Source organism: Euprymna scolopes, chromosome 22 (genome assembly GCF_053919585.1).
Source record: "Euprymna scolopes isolate OS-2025 chromosome 22, ASM5391958v1, whole genome shotgun sequence".
Lineage (NCBI taxonomy): Eukaryota > Metazoa > Mollusca > Cephalopoda > Sepiida > Sepiolidae > Euprymna > Euprymna scolopes.
The window spans coordinates 7,387,527-7,412,324 of NC_136503.1; the positions used below are offsets into that span (position 1 = coordinate 7,387,527).

Here is a 24,798-nt window from a genome sequence, read left to right on the forward strand (position 1 = left end):
TAAATTATAATTCCACGAAACCAGGATCGTCAGGTAAACTTTTGACGATTTCGCTTTGGTGAAACATGGCGAGCAAGATTCTGCTCATTTATTTCAATTTATATATTATGTACGTTTCAACAATAGAAAAATAATTTTGTTTTCCGGCAAATCTGTTCACCGAAAGTCACTTTCGACTGAGAAAGTGTCCGTCTTTAGCAATGTCAAAGTTAGTAAAACAAGTTCAAAATTATATACAACCATTTTTTTTTTAGGGGAGGGGGGTCTTTTCATACATTTTTTTTCACTGGATATGTATGTGGATGACGTCATAGTCCATTTTGACCATAGTTTAATAGTTATTTTTATTTATTTATTTATTTTTAATCAAACCCCTTCTGAGACTTCTTGATTGACGTAAGCCAGGTTCTCCTCCATCACGGAATGTACGACAGGGACTTTAATTTGTGTCATGCTAGGTGGTTTGTACAAATTATTTGCCAAAACCATGAAGATGATTGAAAATATCCGCACGACCACAAAAAGTATGAAAAAATTTCTGGATAAAGTTTGGTCTTTATAAATCCAACAGGAAAGATCCTCGTCACATGAACTCTTCTTCCAGACAATACAGGACTTGTCGATCGCAAAACCAAACAGTAATGGACCAGGAAGCGTTCCTGTTTAAAAGAAAAAAAAAAACAAAAGATAATTTGGTAATTTTGTAGCTAAATCATCTTACCTCCTATGGTAAGAATGATTCTATTTTTTTTTTTTACGATTACATGAGACCACCCTAAAAACTTGGTAGAAAAAAAAAAAGCAAAATAAAAAACAGTTTAGAATTTAACGTGGGAAATCAGTTTCGTATATCAATTTAATATAAAATGATCCTCCATTTCCAAGCCATTCTAAATTTTTATGGATGTGGACTAAATTTTTTTTTTTTTTAACTAATTTTAAGTGAGACTAAGTTCGTTAAATCACACGTAATTGCCTAAAAACCTATTATCCCAAACAAAAACGCACATAATTTTTCTATCATAACAAAGAAAAAAGACAATAAAAATTAAAAAAAAAACCATAAAAATATCGGTTAAATAGGAAATCATTTTATGTTAAATTAATGTGAAACTAATCCCCCACTGTTCTTTGTCACGTTTTTTTTTCGGAATGTCCATATGTAATCACCCACCCCATTACTTTCTTTTTCTTTTTAGAAGAGGGCAAAGATCTACCCTAGTGTGTTAATCTATATAATAATATGCTAAGGCATTTCACGTTCGTATGTACGTTATCACTAGGGCTGGGACAACAGCATATTTTTTCATTGTTTTGACTCAAGTGTGTATCCGTTGATATCTTATATGCTTTTATATAGAGTTATGTGGTTCTTGGTTGATTAACTGTGTCGGATATATACTCGAGAGTCAAAACAAGGATAAGAATATTCTGTTGCCATAGCTCTATTGCTATGATTAATCCAATGTCGCTAAAGTAAAAAATTCCAATTTTAAAATTGCTCTAATATCAAAGGGTTCTGTCGACTGAAAATGTACAATTTAAAACGCATTTAAAAAAGTGGAATTTGTTTTATTTGATGAACATTTAGCTCATTTTTTACCGTATGATTTAATTGTTACAATTATAAATGTAGAAACATATTCATTTATTATATACAGCTGAGAGTGATAAAAAGTATTTTATTTTTAAATACGATTGTGGTTAATTAGACATCAAGATGCGTTTTGTATGAATGCCAAAACGCAAATTGTTCTAATTGCTTACTCTCTTTCTCCGGTTCATTTCAATACTCTTTTCATCACTTCTTAAAGCTAGCAAATTTTAACATGCACATGTTAACTCAAAAAATTTCAACCAATTGAAATCTTTCCAAACTCCAGAAAGTAACACCTACATGTGAAAGAAATACGCTAATCCTAATCGACTTTCTTTACCAGGTTTTATAGGAATTTCTATTTTTGACAAACTCCACCAGCCGCAAGCAAGAAATCAGAACGTACGCTCTTCATCCCCACTCTCGGGGATAAGTGGGAAGAAAGTCGCAAAGAAAAGGACTCTAGGACTCGTGTATCCAGCTTTCGTCAACTCCCACACATCTATACACATACTAATAAGAACAAGCTAAATGCATACACACAATACATAACACTCGCATGCATAAATTACACACACATACACAATATTTTGACTTGTAATTACTATTCTCTCGACTTTTTTTACCCAAACAAGTATTTCTGCTATAAGGATTTTCATTATTGAAAATAACTTTTACAGTTGGAAGCGTCCAACCTTGTCAGTTGTAAAATATTTTTAATATATTTGGATTCGTGCAGATTCCGTATTTATTATTACAGGGCCAATTCTCTATTGAATATTTATACATATAGAATTTCAAAAGTTAAATAGAAAATATGACTTTAGTGCCGTTAGCTAGAATTGAAACCAAAACATTTAGCTTTTCAACCATGTTCCCTCATTTAATACTCCAGCCTCATTCGCTACCATTTGAGCTAACTTGACACAAAGTTATAAAATTAAACCATTTTTAGCTCTGATTAGTTTACGCAAAGTATAGTAACCGTTAAAGGTAGAATTTGATTATTTATGGGGACAGCTCAACAAGAATTTGTTTACATGTGATTTGAAGGCTACCATGTTGTATTCAATTGGTAAGCAGGCCAGCAGAACAGTGTTTCACAGGTAGGTAGTTATAGGAAAGAAGCTTTGTTCATAGAATCTGCATTTAGACTTAAACACAGATAAAGAGTGGGGAAAATTGTTGATAGTGGTTGTAGTTAGTCGAGCGTTTTTGTGAAAGTTTGGCAAGGGGAGAACCATAGATTGAATGTCAGATGAACATTTGCCATGAAAATAACGATGGAGCAGAGAGGCTTGTAACGTCTTCTGTGGGAAAGAGGTTGCAGGGAAGAGAAAAGGGCATCACTCACTAGATTTCGAAGCCGATTTTGAACTATTAACGCTGGATAGGGCATGCCGAGCAGCTCCTACCCAGATGTAGCGACAGTACTCCATTTTAGGGTGTACCTGGCTCTTATACGGATAGAGGATTGCATTGGTAGTGAGATACCTACTGGAGCAGTAGAGTGATCCAATCATTTTTCCAGTGATCTTAGCAACAGATTTGATGTACGTGTTCCATTTCAGATCAGAGGTGAAGGTGAGTCTCAGAAGACTATGGGCAAAGATGCTATTATTATCCAAAATGGTTTCTACCAAAGTCAGGGACCATGCCTCAGAATTGATTTTGAGAGACGTTATTTTAAAAGAAAATTAAGAGTAAATTATATATATATATATATATATATATATATATATTTTTTTTTTTTCTAGAATTACTAGATTCGGCATTAAATAACCCAAAAAGGGTTTATATGCCAGAAAACGAAATAACTAAACCAAACTAAAGAAAAAATGCAATAGCATAATTTAAAACTAGATTCTTTAAATTTGATTTCGAACATCATTAATATCCAGAATCACCGTCTCCCTTTGCTTGCATACAAAATTGACAGTAGAGTTAATTTCCCCCTTCCTGCATTTTGCCATTTGATCAGCACTCTCTTCTCTCTGTCAGCTTTCTTATTTGGCAACTTATTAATAAATTTATTAGTTTAAAAATCTGAAGTATTTATGCAATTAAAAAATGGAAAACTGAAACGGACAGCAAAAACCTTACAACATAACAGTTATTTGTTGCTCTATTCCTTCTCGACCAAGAAGTGCAACCTAACCAACCACATCTGACAATATGGATACAGCACTACCTGCTCAGATAATAGAACCCAAGTACATGTATTTGTCGATTTTAATGTCCACCACAGTAAATGGCTTGGTTTCTCAAGTTACAGATGCAGCTGGTAGCAATAGTTTTTTTTTTCTCTATCTCATTCATTTCGCAGACTGTCACGTTCTTAACTCGCTTCCGAGATCGTCTGCAGCAGAAAACCTCACGTTCTTGACCTATTTCTGACTACAATTCTTGAGGATTGTATGACAAATGCTCATAGCACATTTAGGAACAAAGATTATCTTACGATATTCTTAAGCGTCTTGTTCCCAAATTGAAGAGTCATTGTTTAAAATAAGATACTTAAAAAAAAATCTGACTGGGAAGCCATTACAGATCACATGAAAGATGCCCCATTGAGTCATATCTTTTCCTGCTGAATAGTGCACAAATGACTTCATGTTCTAATCACATGTTCCCACATGGAGGTTCTGTAGCAACTTCTACGCTTCCCAATGGTCCACTTCAACTTGTGCAAAAGTAGCATGCATTCCACAAATTTATCCGTCGGAATTCAGATACAAATTGGAAAAAAGTTTATAGATGCAGGAAATAATTGTAAGAGTGAAATAGCCAAGACCAAGAGAAGGCATACCAAAATCAGAAAACGCATTGGATCGCAGAAATTAGAAACTCATGATCTCAGAAAATTTACAATAGTGTAGTAAATAATAGGTAATCAACAATTCATCCATCAATGATGAGGTTATTTGCAATCGGGAGGCTGATCTACTCCCTCCCAAATGTTCCTTTGCAGACAAAAGCCATGCAACGATCTGAAAATCACCCCCTTCTCAGGTTTATGATATAAAAACACCTCAAAGGCATGTAGGACTGATCTTATTCCTGCTGTAATTTTAAAGAAATGCTCTGCTAAGGTAGCCCATCTTCTTTCTAAACTCTTCAATAAATTCCTTATTGAATTTTACTTCCCTAACTGCTGGAAAATTGCTTCTATCATACCAGTTTTCAAGAATTCTAATAAAAGAAGTGATCCACTTAATTATCGCCCTATTAGCTTCTCTCTCTTTCTCGTTTTGTTCAAATCTTGAGTTGTCAATCAAACAAGCTAGTTCATCACGTTCTATTGATATCTTAATAATTTCTGAATGTATATATTATGCATTGGATAAAGCAAAGAAGGCTTGATTTATCTAAAGCTTTTCACAAGATGTGGCATGAAGGTCTTATGAAAATTAAATCATACATAATATCACTAGACAAATACATGATATCACAACATACTTAATATATGATACAAATACTTAATATCACAAGACAAATGCTTAATATAATCAAATCCTTCTTAGACAAGAGAATAATCCAAGTTGTCTTCGATGGTTGTACGTTTTATTCCTTCAGATAATTCTTTCCTTTGTATAATTAAATGCAGGTGTACCACAGGGGTCGATACTGGGACTTTTATAATTCCTAATATTCACAAATTACCTCTCTGATAAAATCGTCTTGGAGATGGGTATATTTGCTGATGACATCACACAATAATAGATGCAAGTTAACACACATCCATGGCAATGGTAGACACCTTAGACAATGAAGCCAATCAATAATCGAATGGGGGTCATACTTATTTCCTTTAATAATCATCGATCGCCATGACTAATAATATGCTACCCGAGAGCTCTTTATTCAAACTCCTTGGCTTAACATTCACAGGCAACATGAATTGGTACAAATACACTGAAGACATTATCATGGTTGCTGCAAAGCAAATGGACTCTCTACTGTGAAAGAAAATTACTCGCACCTGAGAGTATCCGACACCTCCACAAAGCCAGCATTCATCCATGCATGGAGTATTGTTCCCACATCTGGTCTGGTGCATCATCAACAACTATTCTCACTTAAAGCCCAAAAGAGTCTTTAGCATAAGAAGTCCCGCACTATCACCCAAGCTCCAATCTCTGTCCCATCTCCGCAATTTTGCATCTTCGTGACCATTTTACAAATACTTCAATAGAATATGCTTTGACGAACTTTTAGAACTTGTGCTAACTTAAAATAAATACCTCGACTAACCTGACAGACAGCAAAATCTCACTTTGTAGAGATTCTTCGATGCCAGAAGCCTTCTAGTCTAATCTTCCCTCATACTGTTAGACTTTGGAATTTCCTCCAAGTTTCATGCTTCACTAACTTCACCGACATGCAAAAGTTAAAGTAAACAGACAAATTGTTGCTCAACTACCCACATAGTACCCATGTAGATAGGATTCCAAATAGCTTTTACATTTAAGTAGCACTGTGCTTTGTTTAGGGGGAAAAAGAGTATAAAATAATAAAAAGACCCTTGTCAATGGCAGATAAGTATGGTGAGTATTAAATAGATTTCTTACCAAGGACACGTCCAATAAAGCTGGCAACTCCAACACCAATAGTTCTCTGATCGTCTGGTACACACCTTGAAATACAAAAACAAAACATTCATGATATTTATACCAAATACATATAACTGTAAACGTCGTTTTAGTTTGCACAACGCTTCGAGAGAGAATGAACATGCAAACGAGGGGAAAGATAAAAAAAACAAATTTGACAAAAAAAAAATTTAATTAAAAAAAAAAAAAACTTGAAACTCAGTCGTTAACAAAATCATTTTCATTTGTTTTTCATAATTAAAAAAAAAAGAAAAGAAAGTTATAAAATCTTTATAAAAATGTGACCGAATTGTCCCTCCACTGAATCAGCCATTAAACGTCGAAATGGCTGAGCCGAAATAGCCACACCGACACGTCCCATTCCTGAAGAAACCAGAAAAGTGAAAAAAAAAGCGAATAGAACACAAAAATAAAAATCACAAAAAAGTGGACGAAACAAACGCATAAAATTGAAAAACGAAACAAACACACAAAATTGAAAAACGAAACAAACGCACAAAATTGAAAAACGAAACAAACACACAAAATTGAAAAACGAAACAAACACACAAAATTGAAAAACGAAACAAACACACAAAATTGAAAAACGAAACAAACACACAAAATTGAAAAACGAAACAAACACACAAAATTGAAAAACGAAACAAACACACAAAATTGAAAAACGAAACAAACACACAAAATTGAAAAACGAAACAAACACATAAAATTGAAAAACGAAACAAACACATAAAATTGAAAAACGAAACAAACACATAAAATTGAAAAACGAAACAAACACATAAAATTGAAAAACGAAACAAACACATAAAATTGAAAAACGAAACAAACACATAAAATTGAAAAACGAAACAAACACATAAAATTGAAAAACGAAACAAGCACATAAAATTGAAAAACGAAACAAACGAGCAATGAAAAAGAAAGCATCAGAATAGTGAAAAACAAAACATCTTAAAATGCATACAAGTCAGCAGACATATCTGGAGAGTGAACAGACATCTTGTTACTCAACTCCCTACATGGTGCCCCTGTAGATTTCGTTCCAAATAACAGCCCTTACATCCAAGTGGCACTGTGCCTGGTTTCAGATGAAATTACAGTACAGTAAGAGTAGAGAAAAACTCCAGTTTACAATGAAGATTTTATTGTAAGTCTCATCTAATGTTGGGCAATTGTAGCCGACAGTTTGTGGTGAATTAGAAAATTGATGTGCAAAACGAGACAAACACAAGCTATTCCTTTTCTTCCTTTTTGTTTGGTTGGCTGGTGGAGAATCCAAAAACCTGATTTTCTTGACCTGGTCTTCTAGAAATTTTTAAGTTCCCTCTGGTTTATTATATTCACATATAGGTGTTACTTTTGTGATTGGAAAGATTTAAATTGACTGAAAATACTTTTGATTCAACACCATGTTAAAAGTGGTTAGCTGTGGGAAGTGATGGAGAGAATTTATCTAAACGACAAAAGAACAAAAGGTAAACAATCGAAACCATTTGGGTTTTAGCATTCATCTGAAGTGCATCTAGATGTAAACATTCTGCAATAAAAAGGAAAAGGAAAGAAAAAAGTAAGGAAAGGAGAAAAAACAAGGAATAGGGAAAAAAATAAAACAGGAAAGTAAGAGTTAGCCGAGCAAATAAAACAGGAAAGAAAGAGTTGGCCGAACGAACCCAAAAAAGAAAAAGCCTAACGAACACAAAAAAGAAAAAGCCGAACGAATCCCCAACCAAAAAAAAAAAAGCCGAACGAACGCAAAAAAGAAAAAGCCGAACGAACCCAAAAAAGAAAAAGCCGAATGAACCCATAAAAGAAAAAGCCGAACGAACCCAAAAAAGAAAAAGCCCAACGAACCCAAAAAAGAAAAAGCCCAACGAACCCAAAAAAGAAAAAGCCCAACGAACCCAAAAAAGAAAAAGCCCAACGAACCCAAAAAAGAAAAAGCCGAACGAACCCAAAAAAGAAAAAGCCGAACGAACCCAAAAAAGAAAAAGCCCAACGAACCCAAAAAAGAAAAAGCCCAACGAACCCAAAAAAGAAAAAGCCCAACAAACACAAAAGAAAAAGCGCAACGAACACAAAAGAAAAAGCCCAACGAACACAAAAGAAAAAGCCGAACGAATCCCCAACCAAAAAAGAAAAAGCCGAACGAACCCAAAAAAGAAAAAGCCTAACGAACCCAAAAAAGAAAAAGCCGAACGAACCCAAAAAAGAAAAAGCCGAACGAACCCATAAAAGAAAAAGCCGAACGAACCCATAAAAGAAAAAGCCGAACGAACCAAAAAAAGAAAAAGCCCAACGACCCCCCCCAAAAAAGCTGAACGAACCCCAAAAAGAAAAAGCCGAACGAACCCCCCACCAAAAAAAAGCCGAACGTACCCAAAAAAGAAAAAGACGTACGAACACCCTCCAAAAAAAGCCGAACGAACCAAAAAAAGAAAAAGACGTACGAACACCCTCCAAAAAAAGCCGAACGAACCAAAAAAAGAAAAAAACTGAACGAACCACAAAAAGAAAAAACTGAACGAACCACAAAAAGAAAAAACTGAACGAACCACAAAAAGAAAAAACTGAACGAACCACAAAAAGAAAAAACTGAACGAACCACAAAAAGAAAAAACTGAACGAACCACAAAAAGAAAAAACTGAACGAACCACAAAAAGAAAAAACTGAACGAACCACAAAAAGAAAAAACTGAACGAACCACAAAAAGAAAAAACTGAACGAACCACAAAAAGAAAAAACTGAACGAACCACAAAAAGAAAAAAACTGAACGAACCACAAAAAGAAAAAAACTGAACGAACCACAAAAAGAAAAAAACTGAACGAACCACAAAAAGAAAAAAACTGAACGAACCACAAAAAGAAAAAAACTGAACGAACCACAAAAAGAAAAAACTGAACGAACCAAAAAGAGAAAGCCAAACGTACCCCCAAAAAGAAAGCCAAACGTACCAAAAAAGAAAGCCAAACGTACCCCAAAAAAGAAAGCCAAACGTACCCCAAAAAAGAAAGCCAAACGTACCCCAAAAAAGAAAGCCAAACGTACCCCAAAAAAGAAAGCCAAACGTACCCCAAAAAAGAAAGCCAAACGTACCCCAAAAAAGAAAGCCAAACGTACCCCAAAAAAGAAAAAGCCGAATGAACCCAAAAAAGAAAGAAAAAGTTAACCGAACAAATAAAAAAGAAAAAGTTAGCCAAATAATAACAAAAGGAAAACTAAAAAAAGGAAAGAATAAAAAAAGGAAAGTAGAGTTAACCGAACAAATTAAAAAGGAAAAAAAAAATTTATGGACGGAATAAAAAAAAAAAAAGATAGCCGAACGAATAAAAAAGGAAAAGAGTTGGCCGAACCAATCAAAATAGGAAAGGAAGGAAAGAATAATAGAAAGAAAAAGAAATAAAAAGATAACAAAAAAGGAAAGAAGAAAGAGTGAATCAAACGAATAAAAAAGAGTAAGCCGAACGAATGTAAAAGGAATGGATTAAGCCAAACAAATAAAAAAGGAAAGAAAAAGAGCTTGGCGAACGAATTTAAAAGGAAAGAAAAACGACTTTACCGACTGGATAAAAAGTAAGGAAACAACCAAACGAATAAAAAAGGAAAGAAAGATTTAGCTGAACAAATAAAAGAAAAAGGAAAGAAAAAGTTAAAACAAATAAAAAAAAAAAGGAAGAAAGTTAGCCGAACATTTGTTTTAACCTTTTCTTTTATTTGTTCAGCTAAATCTTTCTTTCCTTTTTTATTTGTTTGGCTACTTCTAAAAAAAAAAAAATTTAAAAAAAAAGGAAATTTATGCTTCATTTCACGCATCATTTTCTTATCACAAGTCAAACCAAGTATGCTAGTAGAACAGGATTAATAACACAAACGAATGATGCGATTCGTTATCCATATTTAATTGCATATTTACAATTGATGTCACACGTTTTTCTGGCGATTTTACTTACCGTAAAATGATGGCAATTATGGGAGTCTGCGCCAGAAATGTTGAGATGATGAGAAAGAACAATACTACAAGTGCAAGAGGAAGATAAATGCAAGACTTGTTCGGACATTGACCTTCCGTTGCGTTGTGGTCAGCTGTGTTGTTCAATGGAGAAATACAGGCACAATTGTGATACATCTACAAAAGAGAAGGGAAGGTTATAGTGGCTGCCAAAAGAATGAAAAATTTATATGCATTTTTAATACTAATTATTACCACTGTTCTTGTGAAATCGTTACATGCATTATCTGGATGAATTGGTTGGTTGGTTGTTTTTGTTTTACGGCATATCAACCGTTTTCAGGTTATTTAATGCTGAATCCAAAGATTTTGAAGAAAAAATTTTTAATAGAATATATTTGTTGTTTTCAAGTCGGTTTCTATTTAACCCATAGTTGGAACCCTAACAGGTACTACCACACCGGGTCGGAGTGGACCTGGGAGCAATGGTAATTAAAGGGTGGCTCCACACTCCCAAAAGCCCGCAAGCTGGAGCCTCACCACTGGATATAGTTTAAGGTCATATCCAGGACCAATCTTAATGGAAGATTATGTCGAAAACGTTTATCTTTGTCAACTAGGTTCCACTGGTTTATTGAAAAAAAAGAATGGTTAACTACGTTCCATTGGTTTATTGAAAAAAATGGTCAATTAGGTTCCGCTAGTTTATTGAAGAACAAGGCCGATAGCCAATAGTCGCATGCTCTCATGTAATGAATGAATACGTGAATGTAGGATTGACATAAAATTCTTAAAGATAAACTAAAATGACCAAAAAATGGGCTGAAATGACTTAAATAAAAAGTAAATGACTTAGAATGACTTTAATGAACTTAAGGATGAATTAAATGACCTTAAGAATGACTTGAATGCTTAAAAAATAACTGGAATACTTCAAAAACAACTTGAATGATCTGGAGAATGACTTGAATGGCTTTGAGACTGACTGGGTAATCATTTTACATTAAATTAATACAGAAAAGTGATCCCCCACTTTATATCACAAAGTTACAAACATAAGTACAGCATGTAGTAAGAACAGATACTACACTTTGATGTATGTATTTGCTTCCCCACCGAGTAAATTAGGCACAAGGCCGTTTTTTAATGTGGTGAGAGAGGGGAGGGGGAAGGGAAAAGGGGACCAGCTCCAGAGAGGTGGGAAATGGGAGCTGGATAGTGATTTGCACACAGGTATGTAGAGTTGCCCCTACATGAACCAGAAGATTGCCGCAAGGTCAATGGTCTTTAATTGCAGCATCTGCTGGAACAGATACTACACTTTGATCATGGCCAAAAAGCCACAAAAAGCGGTATTTATTTGCTCCCCCACCAAGCAAATTAGGCACAAGGCCGATGTTTAATGTGAGGAGTGAAGGGGAAATGGGGACCAACTACCCGAGGAGTAGGGGAGCTGGATAGTGACAATTGGTATGAAGGGTTGCCCCTACATTGACCAAGGTCTTATATGTGGTGTTGCCCCCACACATGGTCTTTGCTTGCAGTATCTGCCGGAACAGATACACTTTGATCTTGGCCAAAGCATCTATTAACGACAGACCTTTGATCTTAACCAAAAAGACCAAGCATAAAAGTGTTACGGACAGACCGACCGACAGACAGACGACCGACGGAGTGACTTATAGAGTCGCTTGCACGCGACTAAAAATCCGGCTTTTTGAAAGATTTAAGTGGTTTGGAGAAAGACCATTTCAAATAAATTCAGAACGTTTTGATTGGTCCAAAATAAAATTGTTTTTATTCAGGATAGTGTATATGCAGACGACATATGCACAAACAAGTTTATGCATTTTGATTGACGTCAATGATCTGCTGCAGTTTTTATTTATACAGTCAAATCATTCTATTAAACTAATAAAAAATCGATTTTTTTTTTGTATCCCGATTTTTCAGACCACTGTTCTCATCTTAAATGTTATTTTCACAACGTTTTTTGATTTTTCAGACCACTGTTCTCATCTTAAATGTTATTTTCACAACGTTTTTTGTCGACGTAATCTCTAACCTTCCTCAATTGTATCTTGTTGAACCCAGGAATCTGCGGCTCTATGGCATAGTGGATAGAGTAATTGGTAAAATTCGATTATAAGTTGTACTCTTCTGGAGGCTAAAGGTTCAATCTTCTGTGTGGGCAACACTCAAAAGTACAATTGTGAATTACTTAGAACTTCTACCCAGTCATGGTTGACAGAACGAGAACATACTTCCCTAGTGGATTAAATAAAGAGTTCTGTTTGAAATTCTGTATAGATTTCCAGAGTTCAACAGAAAAATCCAGAGATGCATCTGAATAAGGTCGACGGTTACATCGACTGAAACGTTGTGAACATAACACTCAAGATGGGAACAGTAATTCAAATAATGTCAATATGAATAAGAAATTCATGTCTCAGAAATCTTAAAACGATTTGTTTTCATTTTTAAATATATATTAATTTTCATTTATAAATGAAGATCGTATAGTTTTGTCATACTTTTTGCGTCTTGTTGTACGTCATACATCCAGCATGACAAGCTGAGAAATACTGAACATCATCGGAGCCACAAACAGGATTGAAGTATTCTTCACTGCAATGACAGTTTTTATTGCAATCTGCACTGACTGGGTTTATGACCAAGGGGAGAGAACTCTTAGTAGTCGTCGTCATGGTCGTCGTGAAAGCCACTGAACTGCAATAGAACAAGAAAATAATTTTAACTAAGGAGAAGCTAAAATAAAAAAAGATGTAAGAACAGAAATACCCAAAAATGTGTTTTTTTCCCATGCAATAAACACACATCTGTTCATGGCATGACATGGCAAAATATCGTTCTGTCTATAACTAAAATGGCTACCCGGCGTTGCCTGGAGTCATGAACAACAAAATAGAGTTAAAAACTGTTAAATCTTTCTTTTAATTAATTTAACTGGAAAAATTCGTTGACGAATTACTGTTTTATGTTTTTCTATCTCCAATTAAACCAGATTGAATACTGCCATCAACATTCTCATGACAGTTTTATAAGCCTTACTACTTCCGTACTGGCTCTGACAAATTAGAAAGGGGAATGTTTTCTCTGCGACACCATCAATAGAAGATGACCGTACAAATCTAACTCTAGCTTTGCCTTTTCATCAGTTTCCTTCTCCTAAATGGATTGCCTCAACATGGCTGCATAATGACATTAAAAATTGCTTTAAATGTCGACCCTGTGAGAGCCCTTTCTAGTCTCACAAAAACACGCGTTCACATCTGAAGCCATTTTTCTTGTCATTCACATACGCGCACACAAACATACGTGCGCACGTACACACATGTAGATATATTCACGTTCGCGTACATACACTCACATTCACGTGCATACACACACACGCTAACGTACGCACACGTATGCATACATAGGCAACGTCACTTCCCCTTCAAAGGAAATCCACACATGCGCAAAAGACCACCAGAAACAACTATAAAAGCAAGAGACCTGACCTGGTTTCTTTCTTTTCAATTCGGCTTCTGAGCTGAGCGGTCGACAGACCATTCACTCCTTTTGGGGCGCGCGCACCTCACACTACCTGCTACTGCGTGGGACAAGAGTCAACAGACAGTACGTACACCTTACACCTTTTCTATCTCCATGAACTGTATTGACTTTTTCTCTCTCTCTACAACAACAGACTTCCCCTCTCACCAGCTAACAGCGAGAGACGCACGCCAAACTAAATACGTGCTTTCATTTGTTTCTTCACAAAATAAATTCTAGTTAGTTTACTTCAATTAAACGCATTGTTCGTTTCTTCCTCAAAACAATTCATTTTTCCTATTTTACCACACTGCAACAACTCCCACCTCCTCACCTGACTAATTCCGTTTCTGGTGATGTCATAAAGAATGAATATTAGCAGAAAAAAAAGTACTTATGCAATTATGTTACCGTACTGAAAGTTATTTAGAAAGCCATTCCTAACATGTGGAGAGGAGGGTGTTTTGTAATTATTCTGTACTTTCACCTAACAATTTAATAAAAAAAAAAAAAAGATATTGTGAAACTTGACAATACTATTTAAAAAAAAATAACACGGTAACATACATGTATAAACACCAAAAAAAAAAAAAAAAAAAATGTGCATATATTTTATTCAAGACAATGCTGAAAAATATCAATTTTGTATGCATGTCTTGTGTAGTTTTTAACTTGGTTGAACACAGACAACTTTCCTTTACATAATAAATAATGAATATTTTTATAATAGAAAATCAATAAAATACCAATAATTGTAGGAGTACTAGGAACAGTCCCCAAAAATTGGAAAAAAGAAGAAATCGCTATGTAGGGTAAGACTGAAACTATGCAACAGACGGTTAGGTTGAAAATAGCTGAAATCTTAAGGAAAACCCTAGAATGCGGAAACCAATCAACATCAGCTACAAACGCTAAACAGCCATATGAAAACTGCAACAAAAGTAAAACAAAGAGATCGGGGAAGATCACATGGAACCAAGAAAACTGAAATCACAAAATTATAACTACTTCATCACACACCAAATGGGTCAGGGAGAATGGAAAGATCGAGGAGAGAAATCACTAACCAGATCTCCACTGAATGAGAGCGAAGAGGACTGGAACCTTGGAGAGAGTTATTGCCACTCCAATTCCAGTGAAGGCCAATAATCATTGTCAAGAGGCTATTGTGATAATGCAAATTCATTTGTAAAGGTTATCGGAAAAAGTGGAGAGTACTGAAAATCTGAGGAGACATTTTGTGACCCCAGACGCCAGGAACAGGGAATAATCTTTGATGATATGCAACATTGTGTTGGTGCAAAAATAATACCGTTTTTTTTGACGTTCAACTCTCTCTCTCTCTCTCTGTATATATATATATATATATATATATATATATATAAAACGACGTTATTTTTGCACCAACTTAATTATTACTAGAAAAGAGATTTGTAATTATCCAACAAATATGCAAGAAGGATGTCTTCAAAAAATAAATATAATTTGTGAATATTTGAATATAATCAAAAGTAGACGTAGTAGTGATCATGACCCAACGGTCCACGGATGCATCTAGCGAGTGTATATAATCACCACAGACAATGTAGCAGGCGTATACAGAAGATACAATTTTGTATATACCTTAGTTATCTCCCTTAGTACAAAGATAGTGAAGTTGCCTCCCTTGATAATTATTTTGCTAATTTTCCTTTTTTTCTTTTTGTTTATTATTTATTATTTTGCGAACATAAAAGCAAATAAATTAAAATTATTTTTTGTTTAAAAAAATGAAAAAAAGTTACCTTTGTGAATACGGCACGGTTATGCCTGCGAATTGTACCTTTTCACATCTGGCCCAAAATGTAGCGGACATTAAAAGGCTAATACACAAAGTAATAAGAGACATGCGACATTTCCCGGTGACATGGAGGTTCAGTCTCTTACAAATGTATCCACCAATGAATTGACCGCCGGCAGCACCAGAAATTCCAACAAAACCTATAAAAATAAAAATAAACCACGAAATAAATAATAATTTAAGATGAAAAACATTGGAATCGAATCAAAGTTTTTGCGATTTTATTCCCCCCCCCCTCAAAAAAAGCATTGTCCTTGAAACTTAAGGGGCTAATGTGATTAGGAACCAGACTTTAGGGGGCATCGGAAGTAGGGGATTGTGTAGCAAGATGTTTGTCTACATTATATTTAAAAGTTTCTTCATTTTGATACAGTTGGGGAAGCAAGGCTCAAAGAAGGAAGTTCAAAGGTAAGGACTCTATGCAAAAAAAGGCATTCGAGTTGAAAGATAGAATTTAGTGATTAGTACACCAGCTCAGATGTGGCAACAATACACAATACATATGATGAATGATGGGTTTATAGAGATATAGGTAGGTGTGAGGAGTTTTCTAGCCCAGTAGAAGGAGCCCACCTTCTTTGCAGCAGACTTGGCAGCATCTTCTATGTATTGATTTCAATTCATGCTGCCTGTGAATCAGCGGTTGGAAAGGTCCTCCAAGAAAAAAATAACTTGTGTTTATAAGGGCAGATTTTTTATAGTTGAATTAATTTTGTATCCATAAGCAACTATATTTGCATGCTTAGAGACCAAAGGACTAAAAAAAAAAAAAAAAAACTTATTAAAAACGGATGGCAAGTAATTTTGAGAATTGATAGAAAGTGCTAAAATTTTGTCAATGTTTATTTTACTGTTTGAAGAGGAGTTCCTTCTTGAGTTTGAACCGTCATTGTAAATTCATTACAGCTATACTTTTATACATACTTTTTCTTTTTCTTGTATTATATATGTATGTTATATTAGTAGCGTTATCTGGATTCCTATGAGTAAACTATATCTAGGTCGCCATCTGAATTTCATTCTTCATAGTTGGAATCTGACCTGCACATGAATTGATGACTAGAAAGACAAATTAGAATATTAATTCTATAAATCAAGATTCCTTATTAGGTTGTAGATTGCTTGGAAAATATCTTAGTTCCCTTTTTCAGGTGACACTGAAAAGCTTCCTACAATAACCATATGTATGGTCTCTTTTTATGGAAATTGCTCCAGACAAGGAATGAAACCATGTGATGTAAATAGATAAAAAAAAAAAAAACATACAACAGGAGGTCAAAAACTAATACATATGAAATGGATAGATTTTGATCCAGAAAACAGCAATTCTTCACTCTTTGTTATTTGAAAAGACCAACTGAGTTTTAAAAACAACGACCCAAAGAAGATAGCCGAAAAAAAAAAAAAAGCTTGAAATTTGTCAGTGTTATTATGGTGGTGTTTGAAGAAAAGTTTCTTCTAAAGTTTAGACTGACATTGTTATTACAGCTACAGATTTAAATGAATCTTGATTTTTGTACAATTTATTGAAAAATTATTCAACAATTCAAGAAAATTATACTCCTCACATAAGAAAATTAAGATCTGTTAAACTTATCATTTACGAGTTAACAGTAATAAATTAATTCTAAACAAACAATGAAATCATTGATTTAATAGTTTTACATGTTGGCAGGTGTTGGACAACTTAAAAAAAAATGACTTCCAAAAGTAATCTACCTCTGACCATGTTTTTATACTTCAATACTTCCTCCCATGTTTTCCTTGGTTTTTCCCTGAATCGTCTATCTCATCTCTTTTACGTAAATTAAAACTTCAGCCTCTGTCTCATCGACGAAATGTTGCATCCCTCTGCCTGTTCTACAAGTACTTTAATGGAGAATGCTCTGACGAACTGCAAGCACTTGTGCCCCCCACAACGTAAATACCCCCGACAAACCCGACAAGCGGCTATATCCCATCCCTTCACAGTAGAGATCCCTAGATGCAAGAGAGCCTTCTACTGCAGTAATTTCTTCCCCAGAGCAGCTAGATTTTGGAATTCCCTTCCGGGTCCCTGCTTCCCCGACTGTACTGACATGCAGAAGTTCAAGTGCAACGTGAACCGACATCTTGCTGCCTAACTTCCTACATAGTACCTCTGATGCTTATGTCCCCGATAGTAGCCCTCTACAACAAAGTGGCAATGTGCCTTGTTTGGGGTGAAAATGTAATAAAAAAACCCAAAAAAAACTCATTCATTCTCTCAGCAAAGCCATAACATCAAAATCTTCTGCAATTATTTCCCTATACTGTCCAGATTTAATATTTCACTGGGATCATCAGAACTAAGCTCGTATTTAAGACTAACATTAAACATTCATCATATTATTTCTCTCCATACTACGCATTTCCTCAACCTTCACTGACTAGGTTTCACTTCCATACATCTTCACACATGGTCGAAAAATTAATAAATGAAAATGAAAATAAAAACAAATGAAAAAATATGAAGTCGTCATCTTACCAGCAAGCATCGAAGCCCAAGAAGCTGTTTGGCTAAATTGATTCTCGATAAATTTTGGTAGAAAAGTTGAGATTCCCGAAAGCAAGATTCCTTCCGTCGCCGATGCCAAAGAAACGAATATAAAACTTGGATTGCATAGAAGGCTGCATATCGTTGCTGGTAATTCTTTTAGTGTGATACCTTCATCTGGATCTTTCAATTTGATGATCTTGTGGCCTTGGTGCGCTTCATTCTCACGAGAGGCTCGAATTTGTTCAGTAACTAAAAATAAAGACATAAAAAGATGAAAACTCATATGATAATATGAAGCTAAAGCATTTCATGTCTGTGCGTACATTATCACCTTTCACACATTAAAAAAATAAGATCATTTGATCAGCAAAAATGGTGATTGTTCATTAATCTGATATCATTAAGATAAAGATTTCAACTTTACTCATTTTTAAAATTAATTGTTCTTAAATAAAATTATGTCATACAGTCAAGTAAAACAGTATAGTTTTTTTTTTTTACACATTGATCACCACTTATCAAGGCCCGGAAGCCACTCAGGGATAAAGGTTATTGCAAGTACATCACCTTAGTGTGGAGCTTTGATGAAGTGTTTACTTAAAGGGGCGGTTCATTAGGAATTTGTTAACATTGGACTTGAAGACATCCAAGTTGTAGTCCGGAGGGAAGCAGGCAGACGGAACAGCTTCCCTCCGGATGAATACATCTCAAAATGTGAAATTCGTTTTAAATATTTAAGCTAATGTTTATTTTTATAGTAAGACAATATTTGTTTTCCAAAAAATTATATTGCTAAAGTTTTAAGCAAGTTGGAAAAGCATTTCATGCAACGCATGAAAATTGTTAAACAAAATGTTTTTACTATAGGCTTTAAAAATAAACATACAAGATTCAATTTGAAATTTATTTATCTTCAAAGTGTACTTTTATAAATTTTACAACGTAAGGTATAAAAATTTAATTTAAATTGAATCAAAAAATTACCTTGGATTTATTTTATGCAATGTACATTCTGTTGCAATTTTTAAAAAAAATAATTGAAAATTTTATATCTATACCATTAATTGCTAGATGAAAGAATGTTTTTAAATTGCAGCAAAATGTACATTACAAAATAAATTCAAGGTAATTTTTTGATTCAATTTAAATTAAATTGTTATACCTTACTTTGTAAAATTTATAAAAGTGCACTTTGAACATAAATAAATTTAAAATTTAATCTTGTACCTTTATTTTAAAAGCCTATAGTAAAAACATTTTGTTTAACAATTTTCATGCCTTGGATGAAATGCTTTTCTAACTTGTATCTTATTTTAAGATTATATTTTAAAACTATCCTTCTCTCTATTTCAGTTTGTATTTCTCCTCACACCACAACTCATTTTTTGCACACACACCCTTTGTAATACAGGTTTGAATAATGATAAATTCTGAATTTTTTTTAACAAAAACTTAAAAATAACTTTTTTTAGATTAAATTTTTTAAAACTTCTATCAGAATAGAAAATCTTTAAAATTTAATAAGGAACCTATTTCATAAAGGTTTCATTAACAAATATTCAGTACATAACGAGAAAAATAGAGATGAAAATTTCAAAAGGACTGTATAACTGGTTACGGTCAATAGTAGTCCTCGCCAGCGAAAGTCTTTGTTATTGTTATTCTATTATTATTATTTAAAACATTTTGTGTCCTGCTCTTTCGCGCGAGGACTAATAAAGATAGATTGGTTACAGATATTTAAAAAATAATGGTTCCAGATATTTAAAAAATAATGGTTCCAGATATTTAAAAAATAATGGTTCCAGATATTTAAAAAATAATGGTTTTAAATATTTAAAAAATAATGGTTTTAAATATTTAAAAAATGACAACGATTATTTTATAGAAGAAAGTATTTTACTTTTAAATCGAAATTTATTTGGCGTCATCTGCATTCGTTTCAACAATGCCCGACTAGAGAGGAAAAATATAAGACCAAACATCTCATTTATTACGTCATCCTTGACAATGGGATTTTAAACAAGAAAATTTGGATTCCACGCTAACAATACCCTATACACCCAACAGGTAATAAAGAAAATTATTGAAAAAAATTCTCTTTTCAATATTTTCAAATACTTGTAAAAGTGTACAAACAGCAGAGAAAAAATAATGCATTGCCTTCAAAAACATTTTTAATATTTTCTTAATATTGCACTATCTAGCTATCTGAATGAATCTTGTGTTATTAATATCAAATTTGAATAGAAATTCAAAAATTTAATTCATTTCAATAATACATAACAGACACTAGATGGAATATACGTCACACACAAGTTTTTAATAAAAATGCATTTGCTTTATTATTACAACCCGTTGTTCCAAAAATGAGAAAAATGTCGCATTTTTTCCAACAAATGAATCAGCATGAAAAGAAAAAAAAACGCCAAAAAAATGTTTTAATCAGAAAATATATTTAGGTTGAAACATCTGTTTACATATGTTTCTTCTCGGATAATTTTTAGTGACATTTGTGAGTGTGATTGAAAGAAGAAAACTGCACTTCCTTACGTCGGGATCGAACTCACAGACTTGCAATATATCCCCCCCCCCCTCTTACTCCTACTCCTCTTCTTTATAAACTTCTATCATCCACATTTTGTTATGTCAATAATGATCAGACAGAAAAACAGACAACTAAAATTTTCATATTGGTTAGATGAATTAAATTTAATAGAATACATTCCAATTGTAACAATTTGTTTAAAAGTTCTAATTATATTATTTAGATAAATATTAACTTAAATATAAAATAAATATTAATTTGAATATAAAATGTAATTATTTTCTTCAAAGAAAATGAGAATTCGTTCACCATTATTTTATATCAATTACATAATTCGTTTTTTGGATCTTGTAGCAGTCACCATAAACTATTTTCTATTGTGGATTAATGCCATCTTGCTGACTGATGCTGCCACACTGACCAGTCAGCTACTAGAGCAGATTAATCCTATATGTCCCTTAAGGAACTAATTACCTAATTGTAAGGAACTAACCAGTAGAGGAGCTCAGACCATCAAAGACTGAACTCTCTCCTCTCTGTTCGCTGATTCCCCTCAGGTTGTGACTGCTTCACTGAAGACCTTCACTGGACAACCTGAGGATACTTCAAATTTCTGCTTCCTTAGTAAGGATAAGGAAAGGGGGTAGTCCTGGAAAGAGTTTCTGTGTAGATACGTTGATTATACAAGCCTGTTGAAAAAAAAGATTCATGTATAATCATCAATGTATCTACAAAGAGACTCTTTCGACGACGACCCCGTTTCCTTATCTTTACTAACGAAAATAGTCAATAGCTGTTTTTAAATGTTAGAATGAGATTTGTCTTCTTTATTTTACCTTTTGGCGACTCCAGACGTGGTGGCGAACATGCAACGTTCGTCGACATCTTATTCAACATTAGTGACCCCGGCTTTGTTTATCTTCGTTAGGAAACGGGTAGTCATGTGTAGAGACGTTAATGATTAAACAATTTTTTAAAACTTGAGAGTCGATCCTCACTCCACATGACGTCGAAATGAAATGATTTGCAAATGTTAAAAACTGCAACACAAGCATATGGTATACTCACTCGGTAGTTCTTTTGCATAACCTAATAGAATAGGCCCAATGATTAATGCCAATGTTCCGGAAATAAGAAAAGAGATCCACCAAGCACCGACCCATTGCGGACCTTTACTGTCTAAGGAAGAACTGAACAAAAATAATAAAAATAAAAAATAAATAAAAATTTAATTATTTTTATTCAAATAAATTCTTTTTAAAGTCCAATAAAAACAAGTCAGACATTTTTTAAATCTATTCATTCTAAAACGGTCGACCTGTTTTGTCATAAGTTTTTAAACTACAATAGAAATTCATTTGTGGCTTAAATTACAGTTTAAAAATAAATTCATTTTTTTTTATATGAAAATCGCTCCAGACGAGGCATGAAACTACTTGATATAAGGAGCTAAAAAAAAAAAAAGACAAAAAAAAAAACAAAAAAAAAAACAAAAAAACACTTCATTGTCAAAAAATAACGATAAGTGTTAGATGGATAGATTTTGACCCAGAAAACAGCAATTCTTCTCCCTTTGTCTGAAACATCATTCATAGAATGTAAGGACTAAAGGACAAAAGAAGAGAAGCAAAAATTTCAAGGCTGCCATTATGATCCTACAAAATTTTTTTCATATTTGTAATAAATAAATAAAAACAGATCTTTGAGAGGATAAGAATATGTCAGATTTGTGAAAGAAAAATATTTTTCGTGAAATTTAATAAAAGACGAGACAGTTGTGAATGTAAGAATTTACTAATAAAAGACGAGACAGTTGTGAATGTAAGAATTTACTAATAAAAGACGAGACAGTTGTGAATGTAAGAATTTACTAATAAAAGACGAGACAGTTGTGAATGTAAGAATTTACTAATAAAAGACGAGACAGTTGTGAATGTAAGAATTTACTAATAAAAGACGAGACAGTTGTGAATGTAAGAATTTACTAATAAAAGACGAGACAGTTGTGAATGTAAGAATTTACTAATAAAAGACGAGACAGTTGTGAATGTAAGAATTTACTAATAAAAGACGAGACAGTTGTGAATGTAAGAATTTACTAATAAAAGACGAGACAGTTGTGAATGTAAGAATGACGATGAAAATAAAATTGTTTTAGACGGTTAACTTGAAATTCTATTTTATTCCAAACACGATTAGCAAAAAATTATGCTTGATGCAAATGTTCACATTTGTTTTTCTCCTTTACTTCGAAGATGAAATGGAGAAAGACAACTTTTGTTATTTTTGCTAAAATATGAAATCAGTAAATCTTTATTCCAGGAAAAGTAAACTGGCGGAAAAAAATCATCATAATTGTTTTTTTCGTTTTGGTAATTAAAAAAAAAAAAATATGGAAATGTTTTTATGCTTTAAAATTCTTAATTTTTTTTAGTCATAAATATTTTAACATTTTAGAACCATTTTGTCTGCGAGAATGATGGTTTTGTCGTGTTCTAAAAAAAAAAAAAATAAAAAATAATGGTTCAAAATAAAAACATGCAAGATGAGTTTATATATATATATATATATATATATATATATATATATATAAAGAATTTGTGATGTCAAAAGCAGCAAGCAACGATCCATTACTCTAAACTTGTTAATTATATGAAACTGATAGTTACCATGGAAACGGAATGAGTTTTTTCATAGTTATTACATATACTAAATGATATATATATATATATATATATATATATATATATATTCTCTTGGAACAGCGTGTTTTTCAGAGAAAAACTCTGAAAAACACAATCAGTGTTGCCAGAGAAAAATGTTTTCCAAAAAGACATTTCCTTAAAAAAACTTTATATAAAAATATCTGAAGAGAGCTAAACAAGGCTTGAAACGCATTATAAAAATATTTTAAATATTAAAAAATGATAAAAGTCTGAAAAATCTACAATTGTTGATGGCTGCACTTTTAAATATACATTTTTTCTGTGATTGAAACTACACAACCATCACTTTATATATATATATATATATATATAAAATAGTAGCGTGTGTGTGTACAACTCTCCTACAGCTCACATCACAGGACCAATCATAACAATCAAACTTGGCATGATGATGGTCCCCAGCCTAGGGATCGTGCACACCATTTTAAGGAGATAGGCTCTGTCTATCGCCTGGCTCTCATACTCCTTTGCCTATTAGCCAGGTGTAGAGGTGCTATCACAGGGACTCATCAGAATCGCCCAGTGGTTGATCTTGTTTCCTGACTAGGGCAATGAACGCCGTTTTTCCCCCCGCTCCCGCCACATCCCATCCCCCCAAACTGGACACTGTGGGGGTGCTTCAGTATCATACATGTCGGTACAGTAGACTGGGCTGACTTTGCAAATGGATTGAGGGTACCGGATTGACAGTTTCCTGGCTGCTGTTTCCGACTGATAGTACAGGAACCCTAACTCCTTGGTAGCGCTTAGAGCGGCTACTCCATCAACAATTGTATAATATTGGGATGTTTGTAGTGCTATGTCATACATGGGAAGGGACCCTGCACTCATGCCCGGTGGGCTTTCCTGAGGCCACAATCATGTGGGTGAGGACAGCTCATGGTCTACTTGTGTTGCATGTCTGACATTCTGCACAACCACTTGTCCAGCACCCCTCACTCCCTCACCCTAACCGAAACTTAAATTAAACAAAATGAATGACACCTCAAGCAAAAGATACGTTTAAACCAGGACCAAACTCAAAGAAAACCAACCCGCCTCCTCCCTTGAAGCTTGCATTTACAAATATCCGCGGGCTTAGAACTAACTTAGCTGATGTTGAATCATATCTCCTTGTAAACACCCCGGATATCTTAGCATTAAGTAAAACTAATATTCACTCCTCCATTCCCTCTAACCACTTTAACATGCCTGGTTATCTCCCACTCTGCCGTAAGGACTCAGACAGACATATGCATGGGCTTGGAGTCTATATTCGTAACACTTCTCCTGACTAGAGAAATAAAACTAGAAACAGACGACCAGGCCTTTATGTACTTCAGACTAAACATGCAACATAATATTAGCTACTTGTATTTTCTCTGCCGCTCTCCCTCAACCCAGGACTGTACCCTAATAAACAAAGTCTTTGAAAGCATAGATATAGCACTCTCCCTCGATACTAGT

General features: G+C 33.8%; 1 protein-coding gene across 5 annotated transcripts in view; it reads right to left on the minus strand.

Moving 5' to 3' along the window:
• The window catches only part of LOC145243876 (solute carrier organic anion transporter family member 4A1-like), a 297,463-nt gene continuing 272,665 nt past the window's right edge, over positions 1-24,798 (minus strand). For all 5 annotated transcript variants that reach the window (XM_080106950.1, XM_080106949.1, XM_080106953.1 and 2 more), the window contains 7 exons: positions 21,695-21,816; positions 18,067-18,327; positions 15,505-15,700; positions 12,697-12,892; positions 10,164-10,339; positions 6,169-6,233; positions 1-659 (listed from right to left, as the gene is read on the minus strand). In XM_080106950.1, the coding sequence (XP_079963076.1) occupies positions 367-659; positions 6,169-6,233; positions 10,164-10,339; positions 12,697-12,892; positions 15,505-15,700; positions 18,067-18,327; positions 21,695-21,816 (1,309 nt within the window). In that variant the 3' untranslated portion in view covers positions 1-366. The remainder of the gene's footprint in view (positions 660-6,168; positions 6,234-10,163; positions 10,340-12,696; positions 12,893-15,504; positions 15,701-18,066; positions 18,328-21,694; positions 21,817-24,798) is intronic.